We start from the raw sequence: 22361 nt of genomic DNA, 5'->3' as shown, positions 1-22361 counted from the left end.
TGAATCTGATCAATTTGAGAAGTGCTCTCTGCAGCAATAAGAGACCAAAATCCAACTTCAGCTTGCTGTGTCCAGCATGCAGAAGCTGAAACTGTTTGTTATTAGAATACTAGCGTTCCAAATTCAAAAGTACTTCATACGTTTATCTAGAATTCCTGTTACCGTAAGAAGTATACGACAATTAGCAATAATTTTTAAGCTTATCAATATAACAAAGCAATTTTTAGCAACCATATTCTAATAAAGATCTAAAATGTGCTTTTAAAGTCACAGTCAAGTCTTCTCCTATTCCAGTTTCAGCAATGTCTATGACTTTGCTTATTGCATGCTATTGCAGTATATCTCATCAGTAGAGTATCTCAGGTTTTTTCCTCTACTTAGTCTTGGTGTCCTCCAGTTTAATGTGAGTTTTGAAACTGGTTGTCCTGCTTGGAAAAAGCATGTGGCTAAAAGTTTTCGTGGTTGAATTCATTTCATGCTGCGTTACATATTCTGTCAATGCTGTGTTTATACCTGTGTGCACCTATGCTGATGGCAAAGCCAAGAAAGGGGCTGCAGGAGTGCATAAATGAGCATTTCTGGGTGTATGATTTATACATAGGTGGATTAAATATTTAAAAGACATATAAATGGCACAAAGGATAAAATCCCAGAAAACATTTTTGTGTTCCTGCTTGACTATGAGAGCTAGTTCAAAGTAAGAAATGCAGAATGTCCGGCTGCTTAAACTTTTTCGGTATTACCTCTTAATCATCATATTGCCTAACCTAGACGTATTTCAGCCTGTGAACTGAGAAGTGTTTGTAGATCACAAAAGGTCTTTAATCTTTGATGACAGGTGTTATGTAAATACAAACTAATATTCAAGTAGAACATGTAAGTTTTGGGATCCAAAAATGGAAGACAACTGACAACACAACCTCAAACAATGGAGATGCAAAACCCAGCTGCGTGCTGCCAAACCCCACAGAGAACAGCAGTCCGTAAAGGGGTCTTGGGGGAAAAGGAGCGCACGAAACAAAATGGTCCCTCAACCCGAATAAATCAGAAGAAATAAGGGACAGATTTCTTCTCTCCCTTCGTGGCAGCTATTGATGCTTTTAATTTGCAAGCACTTATAGAACAGAAGAGAGCATAGGTAGGGAAAACTGGAAGCTGAACAGTTTAATGATACAGCCTGTTCATGAAGAGCTACGTGATTTAATAATTAAGTTCTAGTGGCACTATCCAATATCTTTCTTTTAAGTATACTTATAATTTAAGCAACTGAATGTCGTTTAAGTAAAAATTCCGTATCAGTTTAGGTGTAAGAGTGATCTCAATAGAAATTGGTTTAGCTTGTCTCATGTATGTTTTCTTAAGAAGTTAACCGCCATTTGCCTTCATATCTATGAAGGAAATGATCTGTAAAAGAGCACTGTGACCTTTGTTAGGCTAAAAGTCTATAAATATTTTATGTTCTTTACTGCAAAAATTTGTAGATCCATAAGTGTAGAAAATGTTTTCCGTCCCAGAGACCCATTGGCTAAAGGCATGGGTCTTGTTAGGCGGCTATTTCCAGTCCAGCCAGATGATAATTGCTTGACCATTTGGCCTAAGTGAGTTGTGTCTCAGGGAGACTATTTCCCAGGAAGCAGAGACCCATTAAAAAAAAATTGCTAACGTGGGCACTACCTGAGCCTGTTGTGTATCTCAGAAAGGCTGATGATTGTATAAACGCTAAAGTCTATCTTCTCCTCCCTAGATAGTTCCCCCGTAGTTGGGGCTCCGGCACTTCGGCGAGTAGTTTGTGCTACTGCTCTTTGCAGGCACGAGTATGTGACTTGGTTTTTCTGTGCCACCAACCTTTCAGAAACATGAAGTTTAAAGCAAAGACGGATGACCAATATCATGGCAGCTTAAGAATGAGTCACTTGTGCAGAAATGGCAGATACGGAATTTGAAAAGTTTTAAATTTGCTGTAGTATTTTCTTTAGTCGTGAGTTGTACACCCTCTAGAATGAAGTAAATGTCCTTCCGTGCCCAACAGAAGTTTTGTGATGGCTTTTTGGAGGTTTTCTGTTTCAGCGTTCCGCTTACGAAGAACATGTTGGCACTACTAGAAATTCACTTCTCTTCAACCTTCTTAGAAGGTTTGGCTATATAAAGCTCATCTGAGTTAGCAACCAAAGCATTTCTTATTTGACAGCTGAGAGCAAGTAAATAAATCATGCTGAGGCACTAATTAAATTATTAATTTTATAAAAATATGCTAGGAAAATTTTTTAAATGTATATAAACTCTACTTTTAGAGTTAAAAACCAGGACATAAATGGGTTTTAGAACAGAGTATTTAAAGAACAGGGTTTCTAAATGCCGGGGAAACTAAAAGTCACCTCCCAGCCTTGTATCGTAAAGCACATTTGAGGAACGATAATTGTACTGTGCTGCAGACGAGCAAAAACTTTTGCTATTTTACCTAAAACGTTGCTCAGCATGGAGTACCCAGTCAACACAATTCAGTTTACTGGAAAGCTGCTGTTGCGGAATGAGATTATTTAAAATGGGAAAAAGAAGGTCTAGTGAAAATACATCATTGGAGAAATGGGCTGTGTCGAGTTGATGTTAATTGTGTCAACATATGAGATGGAAAGGGTGGTATTGATGGAGTATATCTTCTAATGAGGTTGAAAGTTAACCGGGATTTAAACTGGGTCATATGGGGAAATGACAACACAGAAACATCTAGCAGCAAGGCAGCCTGTGAAATCAAGCTAACAGTACCGAGCCCATTCTCAGTCTGGCTGCGGCAATGGCAGGTGCCTTCCGTAGGGGAATGGTATCTCCATCGTAATCAGTTTAGAATGTTAAGTAACAGAAAATCAGAAAAAGTGCATTCAAGACAGATTCAGGCAGAGATAACGGCTCAGTTCTGTGCTGTTTCTTGCCTTATCCTTTCTAATGGTTTATTTTTCCTGTAGGAGAGGATCCAGAAACTCGGCGGTTACGAACGGTAAAAAATATTGCCGATCTCCGACAGAACTTAGAGGAAACGATGTCCAGTTTACGGGGAACCCAGGTCACTCACAGGTAATGGCATGATTTGTTTTATCAGAAAATGGGTGTCATTGCCCTCTTGCTTTACATTTCTCTGATCCGGATGGCTTGCATCCTTGAAAAAATTATTAACGCTGGCAGTGGAAGATACCGATCTTGTACTTTTTGTCTTTAAAGGACAGATTCTGAACTATGTTCAGGCTTTATTGAGTTGTGTGATGAGTAATTGGTGGTGGCGGGTTGTATATAGAATCAAAGGTGGAGAATAATCGGTGCTTGTTAAATGTGTTAGGTGATGTTTGAATACAGGTTACGGTTTAAAATGTTTCTTTATCTTACGCTTGAACAACTTCAACGCGTTAAACCCCTCTCCCCCGATGTGTAATATTTTGTTTAAATAAGCAGGTGAACTGTGCTTGACCCACTTTATCAAGTGCATAACTTGAATTCCTGACCAATCTTTGGACAAACAAATTTTTCTAATACTATTAGTCATCCATGTATATAACTTCTTTTTCTTTGTAAAGCAGCATTTGGAAATCTTTGGCAATATTTAAAATATGCTCTAAGTAAACAAAGACTGTTATTACATTTAAACATTCTGTGACTCAGATCTTTTCAGTGTTGAACAGGAGGCTTGGGAGAATGAGCTGTTTGGCCCCTAATGAGGTCAGGGTCCTACTTAGAGCTCAGTGCCTTATGGACTCCAGCCCTAAATTAGTTCATTGAGGGAACACTTCGTGGTTTAGCTAGTCTAAAACTGAGGCAGAGCTTGCAAAGATGAACTCCCAATGCTATTTTTCTTTTCAAATTTCAATTAATGCAACCCCTCACTACGATTTAATTACTATATAGTAATAGTATACATAGGTTTTTGCAGTGTATATGTAACATTATATTGTGAATACTACAGTGCTGCTTATTTTAACAAATATCCACAACAACAACAACAAAGTAGCACTGTGTTAGTTGATCAGGAAGGAAGAGAGCAATTCATTTGGGTAAGAGAAGTTGCAACTATGGATTAGCGGCAAATAAATTAGCTGCAGCTAAGCTGCGAGCGTTGCAGGATGTAGTCTTGCAATCTATGCACGGCACCTGAAATCTCATGATGTAGCAGTCCCATTTTTAAGGTTCCACATAGGAGTCTCCGTTTAATCAAATGCCCTTATTTTTTTAAGCACATTGGAAACTGCTTTTGGCACCAATGTCGCTACTGAGATAAGTGGCCGCAGCGTTCCCTAGATCAAATTAGCGTTACTGTTGGAAGGGATGCAACGTATTCACACACTCAGACGCGGAGAATGGAAGTTTTCACATAGCTGATACTTGTCCAAAACTGTATTTACAGGCTGTGATCTAAAATGTTTTTGTAACCAGAGCTCTGTATAAATATTATCAATATTTTGAAAAACATCTTCAATTAATGAATATATAACATATATTTTGAAAAATAAATTTGTTTTTCCTTTTTCCTTATTTTTCATTTAATCCTTTCCTCAGTGTAGAAATAGCTACCATCTTGGTGCTGAACACATCTCCAGAGTATTAGGACTTTCATGAATGCAGCCAAAAAAAAGAAAATACATCAGAATCATAATACTTCAGTTGATTTTCCTTTAGTCAGCTTACTATCCTACTCCCTTGCCTGGAGTGGCAATACCATGGTATAATAGTGTTATATATGATTGAAGATGAAAAAGTTGTGCTTTGAAACTGTGGATAATCCATTAAAAAGTTGCTGGTTAAGTCTTCTCACGTATATGTTGACCACTTGGTGGCCTGGGTGCAAGAGTATCATTATTTAAGAATAACGTTGGAGGAACCGACCTCGCTCTCTCAAGGCGTAGCAGCAGGTAACTTCTGCTAATGCTGTCACTTCCAATCTGTAACTTGGCGAGCGTTCAGGTTGTAGGGTCGTGCAACCGCCTGAAATCTTACGGCGCTCAGCATAGCAGGCCACATTCAGTCAAATGCATTTCTTTTTTTTAAGCACATTGGAAACTACGTTTGACACCAACGTCACTACCGAGATAAGCGGCCGCAGCATCCTCAGCTTGACGGGACGACCGACCCCCTTGTCGTGGAGACTGGGGCAGTCCAGCCCCCGCCTGCAGGCAGGCGACGCTCCGTCCATGGGAAATGGGTATCCTCCGCGAGGGAACGCCAGCCGCTTCATCAACACGGAGTCGGGACGCTACATGTATTCGGCACCTTTGCGGAGGCAACTGGCGTCCCGCGGCAGCAGTGTCTGCCACGTGGACATCTCGGACAAGGGAAGTGATGAAATCGATCTGGAAGGCCTCACCATGGATGCCACCGGGTATATGAGCGATGGCGATGTGTTGGGCAAGAATATTAGAGCTGATGACATCACAAGTGGGTAAGTGCCTTTACTTTTCTTCTTAAATACTATACTTTATGTGACTCTTGCATTGTGTTAAATGACGCCGTATGAGTATTTGGAGAAAGAAAAAAAACAGCAACAAAGGTATTCTACTGGTTTTAACAAGCGTTTGGAGGGACAGCTCATTATCACAGTTAATTTAGTCGGGGGGATTTAAGCACATGATCTAAGTTCTAAGTGCATGTTAAAAAAAATTGCTATATATGAATATACTCATGCACATGATTAAATATTTTTCTGAATCGGAGTTCATTGTGGTCGTCAAACACATGCTGCAACGTTCATTTACGCCCACGAGATGGAGAGAGTGAGGCATTTTCTGTACTTCTACTGAACCCTTTTGCTGGCTGAACTTTTAGGGGACAATTCACTGGAAGTAAATGAGTTTACACCTCTGTGTAGGGTAAAACAGTTGTACACGCAAAATAAAGTCTAAAGAACAAGTTAGTGTGCAGAAGTATGAACTGATAGACAATGGTTACCAAGATTTTACATCAACATTTTACTTCTCCCTTGACTGGAAAAAGCATTTGTTTCTTGCAGTAGGCAAAGGCAGTATTCAATTCCATATGTCCATATGTCCATTTTCAATTCCTTCTAGTACTTCCTAGTACAGTCATTTCTTTTCTTAGCTCAAGTACATCAGCATTAGATTGATGTTAAAACTGATCTTTGAGATGTGAATGGGATATTAATTTTTGTGGCAGCCTTTTCCCTGTCTGGCCATCTTTCTGTAATTTTTTAGTAAGTGACATTTCTTGTAGCATTGGCTTATTTGGAAGATTTAATGTCTCTTACTGAAGCAGAAAGTTGGAATCCAGCCGCTGCTTTGTCACTAACTTAACCAGTTAAGTTATGCAATCTGGAAGCCTCCATTAATTCTGTCCGTTGTGAATAATTGGATGTTTTCACACTGTCCTTTTTGAAAAGTCAAACGCTGTGTTTTTTTAATTCTTCGCTAGGGAAGCATATAGTAAAGAAGCTGATGCAAAAGCCAGTGTAAGATTCTGTTTTAGATAAAGCCCTCATAGCTGTTGCTGCATTAATAACGCATCGTATCACTAAAGCGCCTTGTGTTTTCCTCAAAAAAATCAGCTTATACCTGAGTTTTGCAATGTAGTAAAATTTTACTGCAGTAAAAGTTATTGCTTTTCCTCTGGACTATGACTTTCATTCAAACTCGTGGCTGTAATTTTGGGCTAGAAGTGAGGAAAATAAATTCTGAGTAGCACCATGGTTTCCATAAAACACCTAGAGTATGAGCTAAGAAATGTCCCTGGCAGAATTGTGTCAGTTCAGGCTTCTGCCGCTCGTATCCTAGAGGAGCCCCAGTCTTTGCAGATCTTCACATAGCTTATATAGTTCAGATTCCAGGTTGAGGAAAAGGAAAGAATAAGAAAGCTGTTGAGTTTATGAATTATATTTCCAGCGAAATTTGTGGCTTCACTCATCCGTGTATACAATTTCGTTTTCTGTGCCTCTCCGGTAATCCCATAGGGTTAAAAAATGGAAGTCTCCATAGTCTGAAAATACAAGAGTGGTCTTTAGATTTGAGTTCTGAGGGGCTAATAGTGGAACAAGACGTTTTTGCCAGTTGGTACCTCTGTCACCAAAGCAGTGAGTTATATACCAAGACCACGAATAATACCAAGAATGGTGAAGGTACCGTTTAGCAGAAGGGTCGTATACCCCACGACAGCTCTGTCCTAGCCTTGAGCGTTAGAACATCTTTAACTAAGTATCTGACTCTTATTTCCCACTAGTTTTTAAAAGAGGAAGATAACTTCCAGTTTTTATTCATATAACCAGCCACAGATTGATAAATGAGATCTCAATTTAAAGTTCTTAGGACAAGAAGAGTCATGTGTACAAATGTCTTTTTCTTTTCGACATTTTTTGCCTTTAGCTACAAAACCCTATTTCGCTAAATAATGTGAGTTGGTTCATCGATTTATATAGCGCTGTTGTAGTCATTGACTAAGTTCCAAGGGCAGAATCTGTGTTGTAGGTCAATCCATCATCGGAAGTATGCAGCTCCATTTCCAGGTTGTGGACAGGGTTTGGAGGTTGGGTGGTTTGGAGGTCCTCTCGTTGCTGCACTGGTGGGCATTCGAAGGGAACTTTCCCGAAAGCAGCCCCACAATGTTGGGGTTACATAGTCTGTGGAGAGTAATTGTGTGTGCAGATTCTTCAAGAAGGGAGTATTGCAGTATTGAATTGCAGTAACAGCATTGGATATAATCCCATTATCAATGGAGAGAGATGAAAAAATGAGGATGTTGCCTCTGGTGAATCTCACTGACACCGAATAATGCTGGACTGCCATCTTCAGTATGAACAGGCGTTCTGGTAGCCTGTTTCATGAGTTATCTTCCCCAGTGTTGGTTTTTTCCCAATAATAAAAGAAGAGGATAGCACCAAGTCTTCGTGGGAGAGAATTAATACTCCGCTTAGAAATCGGAGAGGTTGCTTGTAAAGAAAGCATCCGTGTGACTTGCTGCAGAACAAATCTCTGAGATCAGTGTTAGGGTGAACAGGCACAATATTTCCAGAAGCTGAGTTACAGTCAGCACAAGAGGGCATTTATAGTATGAATAGCTCTTTATTAGCTGGCATGTGTTTCACTTTGTCATTTTTCAGAATTGCTACAGTCCTGCAGTCTGAAAACCTTGGATCTGTGTTTTCATTGGCAAACTTATAGGGAAGGAAGCCAAAATATTTGTTACAGCCAAAATAAATCCAATAGCCAAGATAAACTATTTTAGCTCTGTGATCCTGATGCTTTCTCTGAAATGTACTGGGTCATGGGAAGTTTCGTTTGGCCTCCTTTAATAACTCTGCTCAAGCAGAGCTCTGGCAGACACCAGGATTGCTTTCATAGGGTTAGAAAGAGTATCTTCTCCAAACAGGCAGAAAATACCTCTTAAACTAAGGAAGTCTCCAGGGGGTGGTTCAAAGGTAACAAGTGGTCTTACTGTGGGAGCTAAAACATCGACCGAATAACAAAGTGACTTCAGCAGTAAGGTGGGTGAGCTCGGGGCTTCAGAGCCTCATCAGAAAGTGGCACCTCAAAGCCCAGAATTATCTTACCTATCCATTCCAAAGATTGTTCCAGGTGGGGACATTAACTCTCGTGGCTTTTTTGGGTTTATTAAGAAGGTTTTGTCCATTTCAGTCTCCCTCTAGCAGCTAACATCCGCGTTCCTACCTCTTATTGTCCTCCTTTTCCCAGTTTTCTCTAATGACATATACAGCTAATTTCCTTTTTTTCTGTCCTTGGAATGGAACAACAGAGCTGTTGGTCAGAAAGGCCTTTTAAATTAGTTTCTTTTCATTTAATTAATTCTCTGCCCCTGTTTTCATTACCCTAGTGTGCGGCTTTCTGTGCAGAATTGACAGCGTGGATACACCGATCGGTGCTGGTCACAAATTTTCTCAGGAAATGGCTTTGTGTCCCAACGCAGCTCGTCAAAACAATTTGTTTTTGCAAAAAAACCCATGCCTGTTCCAGCTATGTCCCAACAAAAAGTAGATTTGATGATTTGACAGTTAGCCGCCGTAGAGCCTGAGCTTCAAGGCAGGGCAGATGCTAGCGGCACCACGCGTGACCATGGGTCTGCTGCGTGCCAGGCTGGGCTTTGGGGCATGCCCAGCTCGCTCTGCTGCACGTACCTCATTAAGAAACATTACCTAGTGACTGTCTCATACCTCACTTAGCCAGCCTAACAGCTCCCTCAGCTGTTAGATGAGGACAGAAGGGCTCAGCCTGCACACGATGTTCAGGGGCCCTGTGCTAAAATTCCCCTTGCAGTGGCTGTCGTTGGGGGGGAGGGGGGCGGGAACTTGACTGTTTTATTAACCTCCCCATTTATTTGATGCTTTGGAGCTGACACATTCCCGTTCCACATCTCTATTTCCACAACCTCTTCATGTGTTTGTGTGCACGATGCTCATGGGATTGTGGTTCCTTCTTGTTTATTCAAGCCTTTACGCTCCCTGGGGATCTTTCTACAAGCACTACAAGCAGGTGAATTGGGAACATGGATGAAAGGATGCTAAGAGGGAGAGCAGGCCGCTCTGGGCTGGGGAAATGGGGCTTTACACCCTGCTTCTGGCTCAGATCGGTCAAACCCACGGAAGAGCATTGTGCCCTAGGGAGAAACCGTCGTTGTGGTGCGAAGGCCTGTCTACCCTTGAGGAACATGGACCAAAACTGAAAGAGGGTTCTGTTGTAGGCTGAAATTGAGGAGTTACATCTGTCAGGAGGCAAAGAAGAGTTCGATATGAAGAGCTGAAACTGAGGGCAGATTTCGCTGCACGTTGAATAGCGTGATTGATACTTGTAGGCTTCTTATGGCTCAGTCGATTGATTTTGTACTATTTATTGGTCAGACAGCGACGCATCTTTTTCAGACGTCGGGCTCGTGTGGCATAACGGCTTTTTGCCTGGGCAAAAGTTTTAGAGGAAGAAAAGGAGGACTAAGCAGTTTGCTGCTAATGAGAATTTGTTCTTGGTAACGATAGTAAAGAGAAGCCATTTCCTCCTAAGCTGTCTGCAATAGGAATGGTTGCTGCTCCAGGTAACGCGTGGCTAGCTAGAAATACAGAGTGGCTGAGCTAATTTGTGACCTGAATGAGAACCTCTTCGCCCTGTACATTGATTTAATGCTAGCTATAGTCTTTTCAGACCTATTTTTGCCACGGTGATTACCACTGTATTTTTCCTGTATGCTTTGAGTTACAGTGGGTTAGTCATTCTACTGGACATTGCACTTTAAATAGTATGATTTCAGTGATAAGATTTCATCTAAATACAGTGGATGGGTAAAACTGCATTCCTTATATGGCTATAACACTTCAACATGACTGAGAATCGTTAGGACGTTTATTTTATTTTTCTTCTTCGTTTGAGCAGAGTGTTTATTTGAACTGCCTTCTGTCTTGCTAGGACTGGCTTCTTACATTCTGATCTTTTCAACATTGCAGGATAGTAGCTATATATGGTAAATAGATAATTAACACAAATAATGAGGGGGTCAGGCAAGCAAACTCAAAATTTTGACTTTTATGAAAAGGTGTTAGGAAACCTTGACATCTGACTCCTTAGTAAACTATGTTGAAACTGGTTGAGGCGTAGCTTTTGGATTTCAAGTCATAGATGTCCTGATGCTGTGAGAAGGAAAAGAAAAAATTGTGTCAGTGTTTAAATCAAAATAATATTCTTACTGCAAGAAGTGTACTTGAAGACTTTACAGGAGGCATGACTAGAATATTACATAAGCATTTTCAATATTATTAATGTTTTTGTATTATTTTAAATATCCTTAAGTATTGCACTCAGTTCAGGAATAGTTCTGGTGTCAGCTTCATCAATAAAACAGTGTTTGATCATTTTTATCACAAATGCTATCTAAGATAACATGCCGTCATAGAAATTGTCTTGCAGTATAGGATTCAGTGTAAGAAGACATTATAGGCCCATAAGTTATAACCTTACAGATCAGCTGGAATCAAGCTTTTTATTCAGTATATTGCTAAAAAGGGCCACGTTGGGTCATATGTAGTGTTTGTGAGTAAAACGAACTCACAAGTTGTGATGTGTTGTGGTTTTTTGCTAACTTGTAGGCACTGTTCTATTGTCAGTGACTACCAAAATACCATTTAATAGCCACTGTCCCGCGCTGGGCTTGTTTCTGTAATAAACACCTCAGCAGCGTTTGAACTGCTGCTTCAGTGCCAACAGGTTTTTGTAATTTTAGCAAAAGGACAGCTTCTAAAGGACAAAATACAGTCCCACTCTGGGGCTAGCCAGCAGAGGGAGATGCAATCATACACACTTAGTCCGTGCAAATCATCTGCAGGGAAGGAGTAGGCATAAGCAGAGTTGGAAGTCACTGTGGAGTAATTCTTCGTCCACTGCTGACCCTGCGGAGAACCTGTGGAGAAGCCGCGTTCCCTCCTTACGTCCCTTGGGTCACGTGTCGTTCCTCTCCCTAACAAAATTAAAGAGGACAATGCGAAATGGATCGCCTATTCTATTGCATATGTCTGTGATTTTTCATTGAAATGGGTGTTTAAATCAAAATTGGCATATGCAAATCCCCCTTGAACAGCTGCCTCATTCTGGTGGATCTTCAGCTTGCTCCAGGCTGGCAGCCTGGGCTTGGTGGGTGTGATTTTTGTCCTCTCTTAAGAAACGAGTTCCCACCCGTGTTTCGCTGGGGTCCAGAGTGGCATTTGCACACCTGAAAGGCTGAGCCTCTTGGTGTTTTCCAGTCTTATCTACCTCATTTTGCCGGGTTACCATCTCTGGTCACCTCTCCCAGCATGGGTCATTTATTTTATGTTAGAAAATGGCTGGGTAAACTTCAGAAACCATCTGTGAATTGGAACCCCAGGGTTTATCCTTCCTCCTTCCAAACGCTGTAATGGCTGTGCTGTGATTTACTCTCCTTCGTACAGGTGAACCTTCCAGCATAGTAACCCTTTTGGGTTTCACTGCCCACCCGCCCAGCTCCGGTAAGGGTGGCTGATGCCCTTTCCCATCTTCTGGAGACCATTCACTCTGGCATTGGTGTTAGGTTATTCCAGTTGTCAGATGAATTCTTCTGTGAGAGGAGTAATGTGGATTTTAATCTCCTCAGACAGAGAAGGGAGCAATTTTTTTTTATTATCCTTGTGTGCTGCTCACCTTTAATCTGGGTATGCTGGACATAGATTTGGGCTAGAGAGGCTTTGCCATAGACCCCAGACTTAACATCTGCTATGGTCTAACTCTGGCATACAGGCAATGCTCAAAGCTCTGACCCAGGGTCTCCAAATCACACAATTTAGGATTAACTCAATGGTCTCACTGGATTGAGATAAACCTGCTCAGAATTAAAGATATGGTTGGGGAAGAATGTGGGAGACAGCAATAAACAGAGTTAAGCTTTAAAGCTGCATCTTAAGAATAATTAAGCTTTTACCGGTCATTTGGTGTCAAGGGGAAATATTCTTCTAATCCCAATGAAGTTCTGATGCTCTAATGAAGCCCTCACGTCTCCTAACAAAGTCACTGAGGAGTCACTGCCCCAATTCCTCTGTGAAATCTGGGGAGGATCTGTCATAGTCTCTTCCCGTGAGTTTTCTCAGGTCTTGCTATCTTCTTGCACATATTTTAACCACCTGGCTTCTTTGAAGCCTGCTTTGGGGGCTGTTAATAGTTAATATTGGCATTTGAAGTTTCTTATTACCATAGCCCCAATTCTCCTTCAAGATACAGTGCTTCATTCATTTCTGAAGGGCCATTCAACTGCAAGGTAGAGGAAGAAGCATAAGTAAAGCTTTTACCTGTCGTTTCTTCTCATTAACAGCCTAACGAAAGGGTGAGAAATTGAGGCAAGCAAGAAGAACATAAAATACAGTAAATGCAATATTTATGTTTAATGCATATAAGTATATATCAGTATAGTCTTATTCTACTAACTCTAGCTTTTGAAAGTCCAGTTACCTTAAATAGGTGCTTTCCAGTCCCTAATCCATGTCATCGTCTTTGATGGGCTGACTAGATTTCTTAAAGAGTTTTAAAAATGACGGTGGAGCAAGTATCTTCCCTGAGAGGAAGGTGCATTTAAGCTTAAAGTGCGTTTGGCAGACAGGTTGAGTGAGTGTTGGAAACAGGATGACATACTACAAGAGTCTCTTCTGAAACAGGAATGGATGCAGTGATGTGAGACGCTTTCTTTCAGTCTAATACTCTTTTCTTATATACTGATGGTTTGTCTTAAACTAAATCTATCTAAGATTTCTGATTCCGTGGGAGACTGGTTTCTTCAGAAGCTCGATGAGAAGGCAGCGTCCCGGAGGGAACAGATGTAGGGGCATGTACAAGATTTGACCTACAGTGGCAGCAGCCACCCAAGTCCCTTACAGGCTGTACTGTCCTTGGAACCCCTTCCCTTAGCAAACGCAAGTTTTATAGTAACAAGCCCGCAGGCTTCTTGAAAGGGAGACCCAGCTGAGAAGACATGTAGAAATAAATTTAGCCCTGGGCAGCAGTGCCCCAAAATTGTTATCTGATGGCTGCCAAATGACTTACGTGCCAAGCAGTCTTAATACATCTCCAAAAAGAGAAGTCTTGATTTCACAGAAGCCACTCCTTTCTGTAGATTTCTTCTTTTATTTTCCCTGAAAAAGGTCTGACGATTAAGTGGTTAATGGGGGTGAGCTTGTTTTGCTTCTAGACTTGTTTGGACAGTGTGAATAAGCTGCTACTGTTCATGTTATTAGTGATTTATAGGTAAGAGGTGTTCCAAGTAAACTGTGAAACTAAAATATAGTTACTAAGTTTTGCATAATCTCATTTTTCCTGTCTTACCCATTGGTGGAACAGGTATCTCCTCCTTCCCAGCAGTGATTAGGATTTTTGACTGCAAGTAATTTATTGTTTTTTCGGAGTTTACTTCAGGTATGGGTTTGAGCATCTTCAAAACAATTTGTAATTCACTCATTAGTTTGAATGAATTAGTTAGAAATGAGGAATAGGTTTGTGCTTCTCCTCACCTGAAAGGCAATATTTGGACTAATGTTAGAGGTTTGAGTATTGTATTAGCAGTCCCATGTATTAGGACCAGAAAGCTTAGGACCTAATCCTGTTCTTGAATGCCTTTGAAATTCACATGGATCAATGAATGGAATTTAAGCCAGCCACAGGCTTGTAGGCAGGGTATATGCTCAACCTGTGGTTAGAGAGATCAAGTACTGTGCTGATGTGGTGGGCATTGTGACGGAGAGTGGTCAGGCAAGAGTAATGCATGGAAAGGCTTTGGGGGCGAAACACAGGGAAAGGTCATATGGTCTAATTCTAATGTCACAATGGAAAATACAGACCAAATTCATATTAAACTGAGAAATTTGGGGTTGTCATCATCCTGCCATTAGACTAGCATTTCTTTTTAAGTCAGATTTAGAACATATTCCTGGTTGCGATAACGGGATCGTTTTGAATGACATTTATTATATTTCAGAAACAGCAGTAGAGAATTTTCTGCTATTGGTTGTTAGTGACTGGCAAAGTCAGACTCCTTCTTTGATACTCAAAGCTTGTTCAGCCTCTTGATCTCATTTAACTGGCTGTAATGACGAGGCAGATGAAGCCTAGTGAAAATAAACATTTAAAGGAAAGCGTTAAGGATAACAGTGTTATTGCTGCAGCTAAAAGAGAACACCTTTGCCTATCAAAGTGGATGTTGATGCACGGAATAATCCAAAAGATATAATTCCTACAAGATTTTTGTTTCTTCAAGTTTCAAGCACTTGGGTTGCTGGGCAAGTCTTCTGCCAGGAGGCACCTGGGCACCTATTTCCAAACAAACCTTGAGTCCAAAGCACCAAGAGGAAGGCAGGAGCAACTGGGCTGCCAGAGTCAGCTCAGTTTTGGAGCACGTTGCTCCTCTCCTGCTTGTGGGTTTGGGATGACGGAACTGTGCGATGCTGAGCAGGTCAGGGTAGGCTTGCTTGGTCTGTTGTGTGCTGCTGATTTACCTGCTGCTCCTTCTCTTCCTAATACTTCAGTAGAGAACGCCTCACCCTTGGCTATCTACTTTCAAAATTGGAAAATTCATATTCATACATTAAGGAGTGAAATGAATATACGAAGCGGTAGAGTTGTCAGACCATAAAAGTAGGTGTGCTGTTGGCTGGCTGTACACATGGGTAAGTAGGGAGTGCAGACAGAAGTCAAGTGACTCAGATGGTTGGATTTTACTGATCCTTGGCATAACCTATTTGCGTTTCCTCAGCGTGCCTTTCAGGAAAGTGAGATAAATCATGTCAGCATCAGAAATACCCTAAAAATATTGCCCTTGGAAGGACTTATTAGGACATTCAAAATTTCAGAAGCACAGAAAGGGTGTATTTGGCTAAAGAAAAGGGAAGTTTAAAGGCCCAGGTTGTCCAGGGAACTCCAAAGCAAATTACTTTATGCCTGTAATACAGGGCAGGGAGCCACTTTCTTGTAGAAAAAAAGTGCCACCTAGAAAGTGGGCTGTAAGTTCCAGTTGTCTGTTAAAAGTGCATAATACTGCTCTTGTTTAACCTGACTCTTTTCATATTCAAAGAAGTTTGATTAATTTTGTTTCCTTGCTGGTGAAGAGTGAAACTATGGAGATGATTATTAAGCATTAATTCATCAAAAGATTAGAAGCTCCTTTTAACCAACGTCCTCACTGTCTCACTGCCCAGTCATTAAGTTATTATTATATTCAACTTCATTAAAGGCAGTCATTCCCCACTGGCTGTTGGTAGCATCCCTAAAGCATCTGAGCTATTACATTTTTTGAACATGTAGAATTTACCCATCTGTATAAAAGTCACAGAGTTTGGATACTATGCTTTTTCCCAGGTCATATATTTAAACTTTTTCTTTTTCGGGGGCAGGTAGAAAAATACTTTGAAGTGCTTGTTTTTGCACTGAATGTGCTTGCAGAGTTGATAAGGACTCATGAATCCGGCAAGGCAGCTAGTACGTATTTGTCATGGTTTTTAATAGGAAAAGTCAAAGAAGTCACACCTAATCAATAACTGGCCTAATGCCATTGTTTGAACTGCAGTAGGTTGTTGTATAGGAGAGACGTTCCCTATCGTGTAGCTGTATGATAGGGCAATAAATTCATAAAGCTTTGAATACCGTTAGAATTATACGGATGCAGGATAATATTTCCTGGTTTTATTCCTCGTGACTAAAACCTGACAGGATTGTCTTTAGAAAAATGTACCTTCATGATATTCTCCTTTGTCATACAGCAAATATCTGCAGCAATATTAATGTTGTATTCATAAAGGCAAAGATAGGTTCTGAGAGCCAAGAGACTTTTAAGTTTGAAGGGATGGAGGGGAAGGAAAAGAAATCAACATCTGGAGGTTTGTGGCACCAGTAACTTTTCATCTCCTCTGGACTAACCAATGGGTAGTAGAGAATTTTTTTTTTTAATTTATTTTAAAGAGTATCTGTTGTAAATGCATTTTTCTCCACAGAATTTAGAAGCTAATACCTCTCCTTCTTCTTTCACCTCACTGTTGCATGCAAGACTTTGGGCATCGTTGCTTTTGGCACCTTTTTAGAATTAAACATTCCTGCACGTTGCATGTAATAAAAATAAGATATAAAGCTTTCACTCTGTGATTACACAAATCTGTTTCAAAATACAACAATCTATCTTGTGTTGTTCTGGCATGTAAGAAACTTGGCCTGTTGGTATAGTGGGTAAAAGTCGCCGTCTATGTCTGCTTTTTTACAGGGTCTTGGTTAGAAAAACTCACAATCTAGTTGTCAAAGATGCCAAAGGCTTCCATTGACTTATGTAAGATTTATGAGTACTTAAAGCCAACGAAAATCCAACCGTTAGTTTTCAGTTTGATGCAATTCCAGAATTATTCTCTGTGTAGAGGCTTTCCATTGATTTCAGCATGGCTAACTCTTACGCGTAATACGTTTCATTTCACGGTGAATATGGAGAACGGTCTATTTCAACTGTAGCTGATCTTTTTTATCAAAGGACTAGTTACATGCCAGAAATCTGACAGCAAAGCCAAAAGCTGCATTTTCCAGTACGCATACGCTGGGTGTTCATACAGAAACATGTTTCGTGTGCAGACAGGTATCTGCAATAAACCAATTAGAGCACGTACATTAGATGCTTTTGCAGAATGCTGTTTGCGTGTTTGTATAACAATATGGTCTCAAGGTCTACTTTTCTTTCCTTTTTTATTTTAGTAGCTTAAGGAAGAAAATATTCTTCCACAATAAAATATTTATAAACTATGTCAAACACAAGTTAGAATGGAAGACCTAAGGCGAATTCCACACGCACTACAGTGCAACTGCTCCTCTTGATTTTTAATGTCTTTGTTTACGAGTTTGGAGAACGGTGTCCCTGCAGACTTGCTGAACGGAGGATGCTCTTGTGTCTGACTTGAGTGGCTTAGCAACCCCTTTGTTAGACTCCCCAGAGGCTGACTCCCAGGGAAGGCCCCGTACAGATTTGTACGTCTCACTGAGACGCTAACCAGCAGATTGCGCAAGGCTTATTGACCCTTCACCATCCCGTTTTTGTAAATGTCATAATCGAATTTGACTTGGGTGAAGTACGTCTGCTGCCGTAACGCCTCACCGGCAGAGGCATTGCTGGCTGCAGCTAGGAGCATCTGTCCTTCTTGCCGTGGCTGAGGGTGTCTCGCTGCTAGGGAAAAGCTCTGTGCCTTGCAGAGCAAGAGGAGGCTGTCCCGTGTCTCCGGACGTCGCGCTGTGGGCTGCTGTCGATTCCGCTAAGAGCGCCGGAAGGATTAAGAAGATACGATCCCGTCAGCCCCTGGCTTGGTGAGGTGTCTTACGTGCCCAACGGTGTGCCGGAGACGGCGGCCCTGTGCCTAGAGCTGTTAGCGCTGTTTCAGTCTCGGGCGTGTGAAAATTTTGGGGTGTGTTTAGGCGACTGTTGGTGCTGCTCCTGGAGGTGTGCCTGGGCTGGCGAACGGGCGGTGGTAGCACAGAGCTCACGCCCTGCCAGCGTCTGGAGAGGCGAATGCGGCTTGCCTTTCTGGTCTAAAGATAGCTTGTGTATATCTGTAGTCAGAAATACAGCTAGAAAGGAAGCTAAACCAAGAGAAAAATCCTCCTCTTCTGATACTTTGAACTTGTTTACCTATTACTGTCATGAAAGGTCACAAAATATTTTAAAACATTATTGAGGTACTGATGTAGAGCAGCTCACTGAGAAGCTACTAGAGAAGAGAAGGCTGGAGTAAAATCTTAATTTCAGTATGAATATACTAAAATATTTTATTCATAAACTGAACCAGAGTGGTAGGTAGTTGGTATAGTTTTTAAAACATTGTTTTCTCGGTTACTGCCACATCCTGAAGTTACATGACGTAATGGCTGCTGCTGCCTGCATGGGTACGGACTTCAGCATGGATGGCACGGACTGCGTTATTGTCAGGAGTTGGTGATCAACAATATCTCCTCGTCCACCAAGTGTCTGTCATCTCTGTTCACTTTAAGATTCCTTTTTCATGTGTCTAAACTAGAAAGTAAGAAATGTGCTGTCTTAGCAATTTGTGAAGTATCATATATACACCTGGCACTTCTTAATGCCTAAGAACAGTAACTTTAAATGCAGATGTCTCTGGGTCACAGCTGCAGACAGGGTACAATGTAGGAGCCAAAACAAGGTTGATAAAAACTTCTCATTCATGCTGCAACTTTGATTTCTCACAACAGACCTTGGGGATAATCATTTTTCGTGGACCACTGACAAAATCTAGGATGAATTCCCTGTGATTTTTGCAGTTAACTTGTAAAAGGGTTGAGATTTCCATCGTGTCGATTTAGCCCACACAAAATAGTTCAGGATGGTATTAACCGTACATTTTGTTGGACAAGAAGGGATAACTGATGATAGCATTCCCAAGTACTAAATGGCTTACATCTAGGCATCTTTAATGAAAGTTAAGTATTCTTCCTTTGTCACAGTTATGTTCAAATTCAGTTTTTATTGATGAGAGAGAGTGCAAGATGTAATGGAGAAAAATGAGAGGCAAAAAATACCTCTGATCTAAGCAAGAATAAAATTTTCCTTGCTTCATATTCCAAGTCACATTCTTAACTTAAAAGTGGGGGAATTGCGATATACATTAAGAACATGCAGAAGATAGGAGCTACAATAATATCTAAAAGTTTTCTCGTTTTACTAATCATGACATTTTGTTTTGCTCTATGGAAGGTATATGACCGACGGTGGTCTGGGCCTCTATACACGAAGGCTAAACCGGCTGCCTGATGGCATGGCTGCCGTGCGGGAGACGATGCAGCGTAATACTTCGCTGGGACTCGGGGATGCTGACAGGTAAGGTCTCGTCCAGCAAATGCTCGCATATAATGGCACATTTGGTTCAAGCTGTGACTAATGCACATTGGATCTCGAAGATTAAATGGCTTTGGGAATTCAGATACTGCATACAGGGATTGATACTGATTGATTGATACATGATTGATACTGATACCAGAGTATATGAGGTTATACGTTCACAGAGGTGTCAGGATAAATGCTGACTTCTGTGTCTTCTGCTTACCATGCCGAAATCTCAGCTGGGCTTTTGTGCACGGGATGCAACTCTAGAAAATGTAAAGCTTCCATTTTAATAGTGTTTGAAATTAAAAAGACCTTATTCTCCTCTCATTTCCACTGATTCTTCCAAGTCCAGTGATTCAGTGTGAACAGTCAAGGCCAAAGATCAAGAATTAGGGGACTAAAAGTCCATAATTTATGGGAGCATTCCCTTCATAAGGGAAGCCAGGGAGATGGACGGTAATGAGACCTGTATTCTGTTAGTTGAGATAAACGGGTTAAATACTTTTGCTTTTTACAGCGCCAGCCTGTAGCTGCTTCTTTCCCTTCCAAATGCAAAGCCTGATGAGTGTTACTGTCGATGTAGTGAGCGAACCGTATCCCTTTTCTTCTATGAGGGGCCCCTAAGTATGAAACATGGATTTTGAGTTACGGGTTTGAACCGGTTTCTGAACTAAAAGTTTTTTCTCTGTTTTGTAATTGATAAGTCTTTCCTGGGACGTAATGCAGTTGACTGAGTTTGATATGACTGATACTTTTGTGATAGTGATGCATGGATTGCTAAAGAAATACAAGTGATGGAGAATCTAGCCTTGGTTTCAGAGACAGCCATACTAAATTTGCCTTGGTGTTCCCTTGATGTTGGTAAAGAGCAGGATGGTAAATCTCAGCAAAAGAACTAAAAACTCATTTAGAGCCTCTCAGCTCCGTTTCAATTACTAAGTTAACATACGCTTGCCAGTTGTAAAATAAGCCTGGATTTTTCAGGAGCTCATATCTGTTTCTGAAATTTGCAGCTTGAAACCCATACTCAGCCAGCAGCGCTCGCGCCTGCTTGACCGTGGGTGAAGGCATTGCTACCTGGTGGTGCAGCTGAAGGCTAATCAAGTGTCACCCTCATCTGTTGCTGTGGCTTCTGAACATTGGCACAGTACAGAAGCTATCTGTTTACAGTACAGTATTGGTGTAACGTAAATTATATTATTGTTCAAGTAACAGTCAGCCTTCTGGAGAGCTAGTGATACATTCCTTGTCATCGATTCCTTCCCCCATCCAGTATTTTCTGTGCTTGCAACACTTTCTTGGCATGTAGATTATTCTCGTATTTTATTTGCTAAGCTCCTTCCCTGAAGACACCGCACGAGGACCAATTATGTACGTTTGACACAAGAGATTATTTGCGTGTTTGAATATATTCCACATAGAATGGGGTTGTGACACACTGAAGTGCAATCCCTAGTTCATGTCAATTGTTTCAGCTTTGAAAAATCATTCTTTCTGTTCACGTGGAGGGGAGACAGACTTTACACACGATAAAGACTCTGTATGGCTGGCAATTCAGCTGCAGCAGGGGATCACAGAAAAACTACCCTCGGTCCCAGAGTTGGTGACATTATTATGAGTTGTTTTGGTTTAGTCTTTTCTGTTAATAATGCAAGCCTACTCACCTCATGCAGGAGATCAGAATTTTCTGACAAAAGGCCGTGATTTAAACATAGCTCCTCTTTGGTTGCTGGCTGATCATGATGTGCAGTTTAAACAAAAAATTAATCTCGGTTTGAGCAGCAGTTTTCCAAGGTGAAAACTGGCATAAGGAAAAGGAGTTGAATGAAACGGCGCAGTAATGAATCGCTTTCTCCATTCTGTGAATGGAGGCAGGCAGGAGTTCTGCTTTACTGGTACACCTAGAAAATGTATGAAGATTAAATTTAACTTGTTCAAAGCAGATGTTAATTGAACACGTGGGAGAATGAGTGCGAAGGGCTATGAACCTTTGAGTATAAGGTTAATCATTAAAAAGTTATCAGAGGAATTTTTTTAATTTGCTTACTTGTTCAGTTTCTTGTGTTATTAATTGTAGAAGTTTAGTTGTGAAGGTTTTACTCGTTGGCTCTGGTAACATAAAGCACAGACCTTAGAAGGTACGTTTTCCCCTGCAGCAGGGAAATCCAAACAAGGCAATTTAATTTAATGCTTGAGTGCAAGGTTAATGGAATCACTGCACAACACAGCTGAGCTTATTTATTCACTTCAAGACAATTTGTGTTTGTATAGAACAAAGGCATTTTTAAATGAAAAAAGGCATCAAAAATGCCTTTTTATTTAGTTCGTGATTTTTTTTTTTTTTTTTAGAAGGTTGCAAATTAGCCAACTATGGTTTTGTCTCTTCTATGTATATGGACTTGGTATGTACCATCTGGTTCTTTAAGTTCATTTCACATTGTCAGGCGCAGCTGCTTGATCTGAGACTTAATTCTGCCCTTACTTTCGTATATGTCACTTGCATTTATGACTACGTAGGGATAAAAGGGAGGCAAACTTAGATTTGAGTAATCTTTCTGTAATTGCTTACTTGTATAACCTATTATTTAGATAAGATAATTCGGACCTGTGCTGATTTATCATATCCTTGTGAATAGGTTAGGAGGCTATATTAATGAATGTGAGCTTGTCAAGAGTAACTTTAATGCTGTCATTAGGGACATATCTCTATGACTTCTTTAAAAATCCTTAGTGATGAAGTGCATAAATAACTACTTCCGAGCATGCCTGAATTGGATTGTTTCATTGGATTGCGTGAAATACGTGTCTTTGCATAGAAGTATAAGGCCTAAAAGGGTCTTCCCAGTCTTTCACTGTAAGGACCGGTCTCACCAGACAGCAGATTACGTTCTCTTGGTACTTCCAACAGCTACGGTGTTGGTGGACTGTACGTAAAACGGAGCTGAGGTGTTGAGCATGGGTAGGATTGAGCTGCTTTACAAGTGTTTCTGTATCACGGTTCAGATCGATGATGACTACAAGGACAGTCT

At 40.8% G+C, this 22361-nt stretch overlaps 1 protein-coding gene across 3 annotated transcripts in view; it reads left to right on the top strand.

Annotated features, from left to right (window-relative positions):
• The window catches only part of NAV2 (neuron navigator 2), a gene marked incomplete at its 5' end in the record, with an annotated part of 428748 nt that overhangs the window by 320216 nt on the left and 86171 nt on the right, over window positions 1-22361 (top strand). For all 3 annotated transcript variants that reach the window (XM_082000504.1, XM_082000503.1, XM_082000502.1), the window contains 3 exons: window positions 2961-3069; window positions 5030-5419; window positions 19204-19326. In XM_082000504.1, coding sequence (XP_081856630.1) covers window positions 2961-3069; window positions 5030-5419; window positions 19204-19326 — 622 coding nt within the window. The remainder of the gene's footprint in view (window positions 1-2960; window positions 3070-5029; window positions 5420-19203; window positions 19327-22361) is intronic.

This window comes from Phaethon aethereus, assembly GCF_964289735.1.
Source record: "Phaethon aethereus genome assembly, chromosome: 5".
In the NCBI taxonomy this organism is placed as follows: domain Eukaryota; kingdom Metazoa; phylum Chordata; class Aves; order Phaethontiformes; family Phaethontidae; genus Phaethon; species Phaethon aethereus.
The sequence above is the reverse complement of the archived record's forward strand: the minus strand, read 5'-3'. Positions and strand labels throughout refer to the sequence as shown.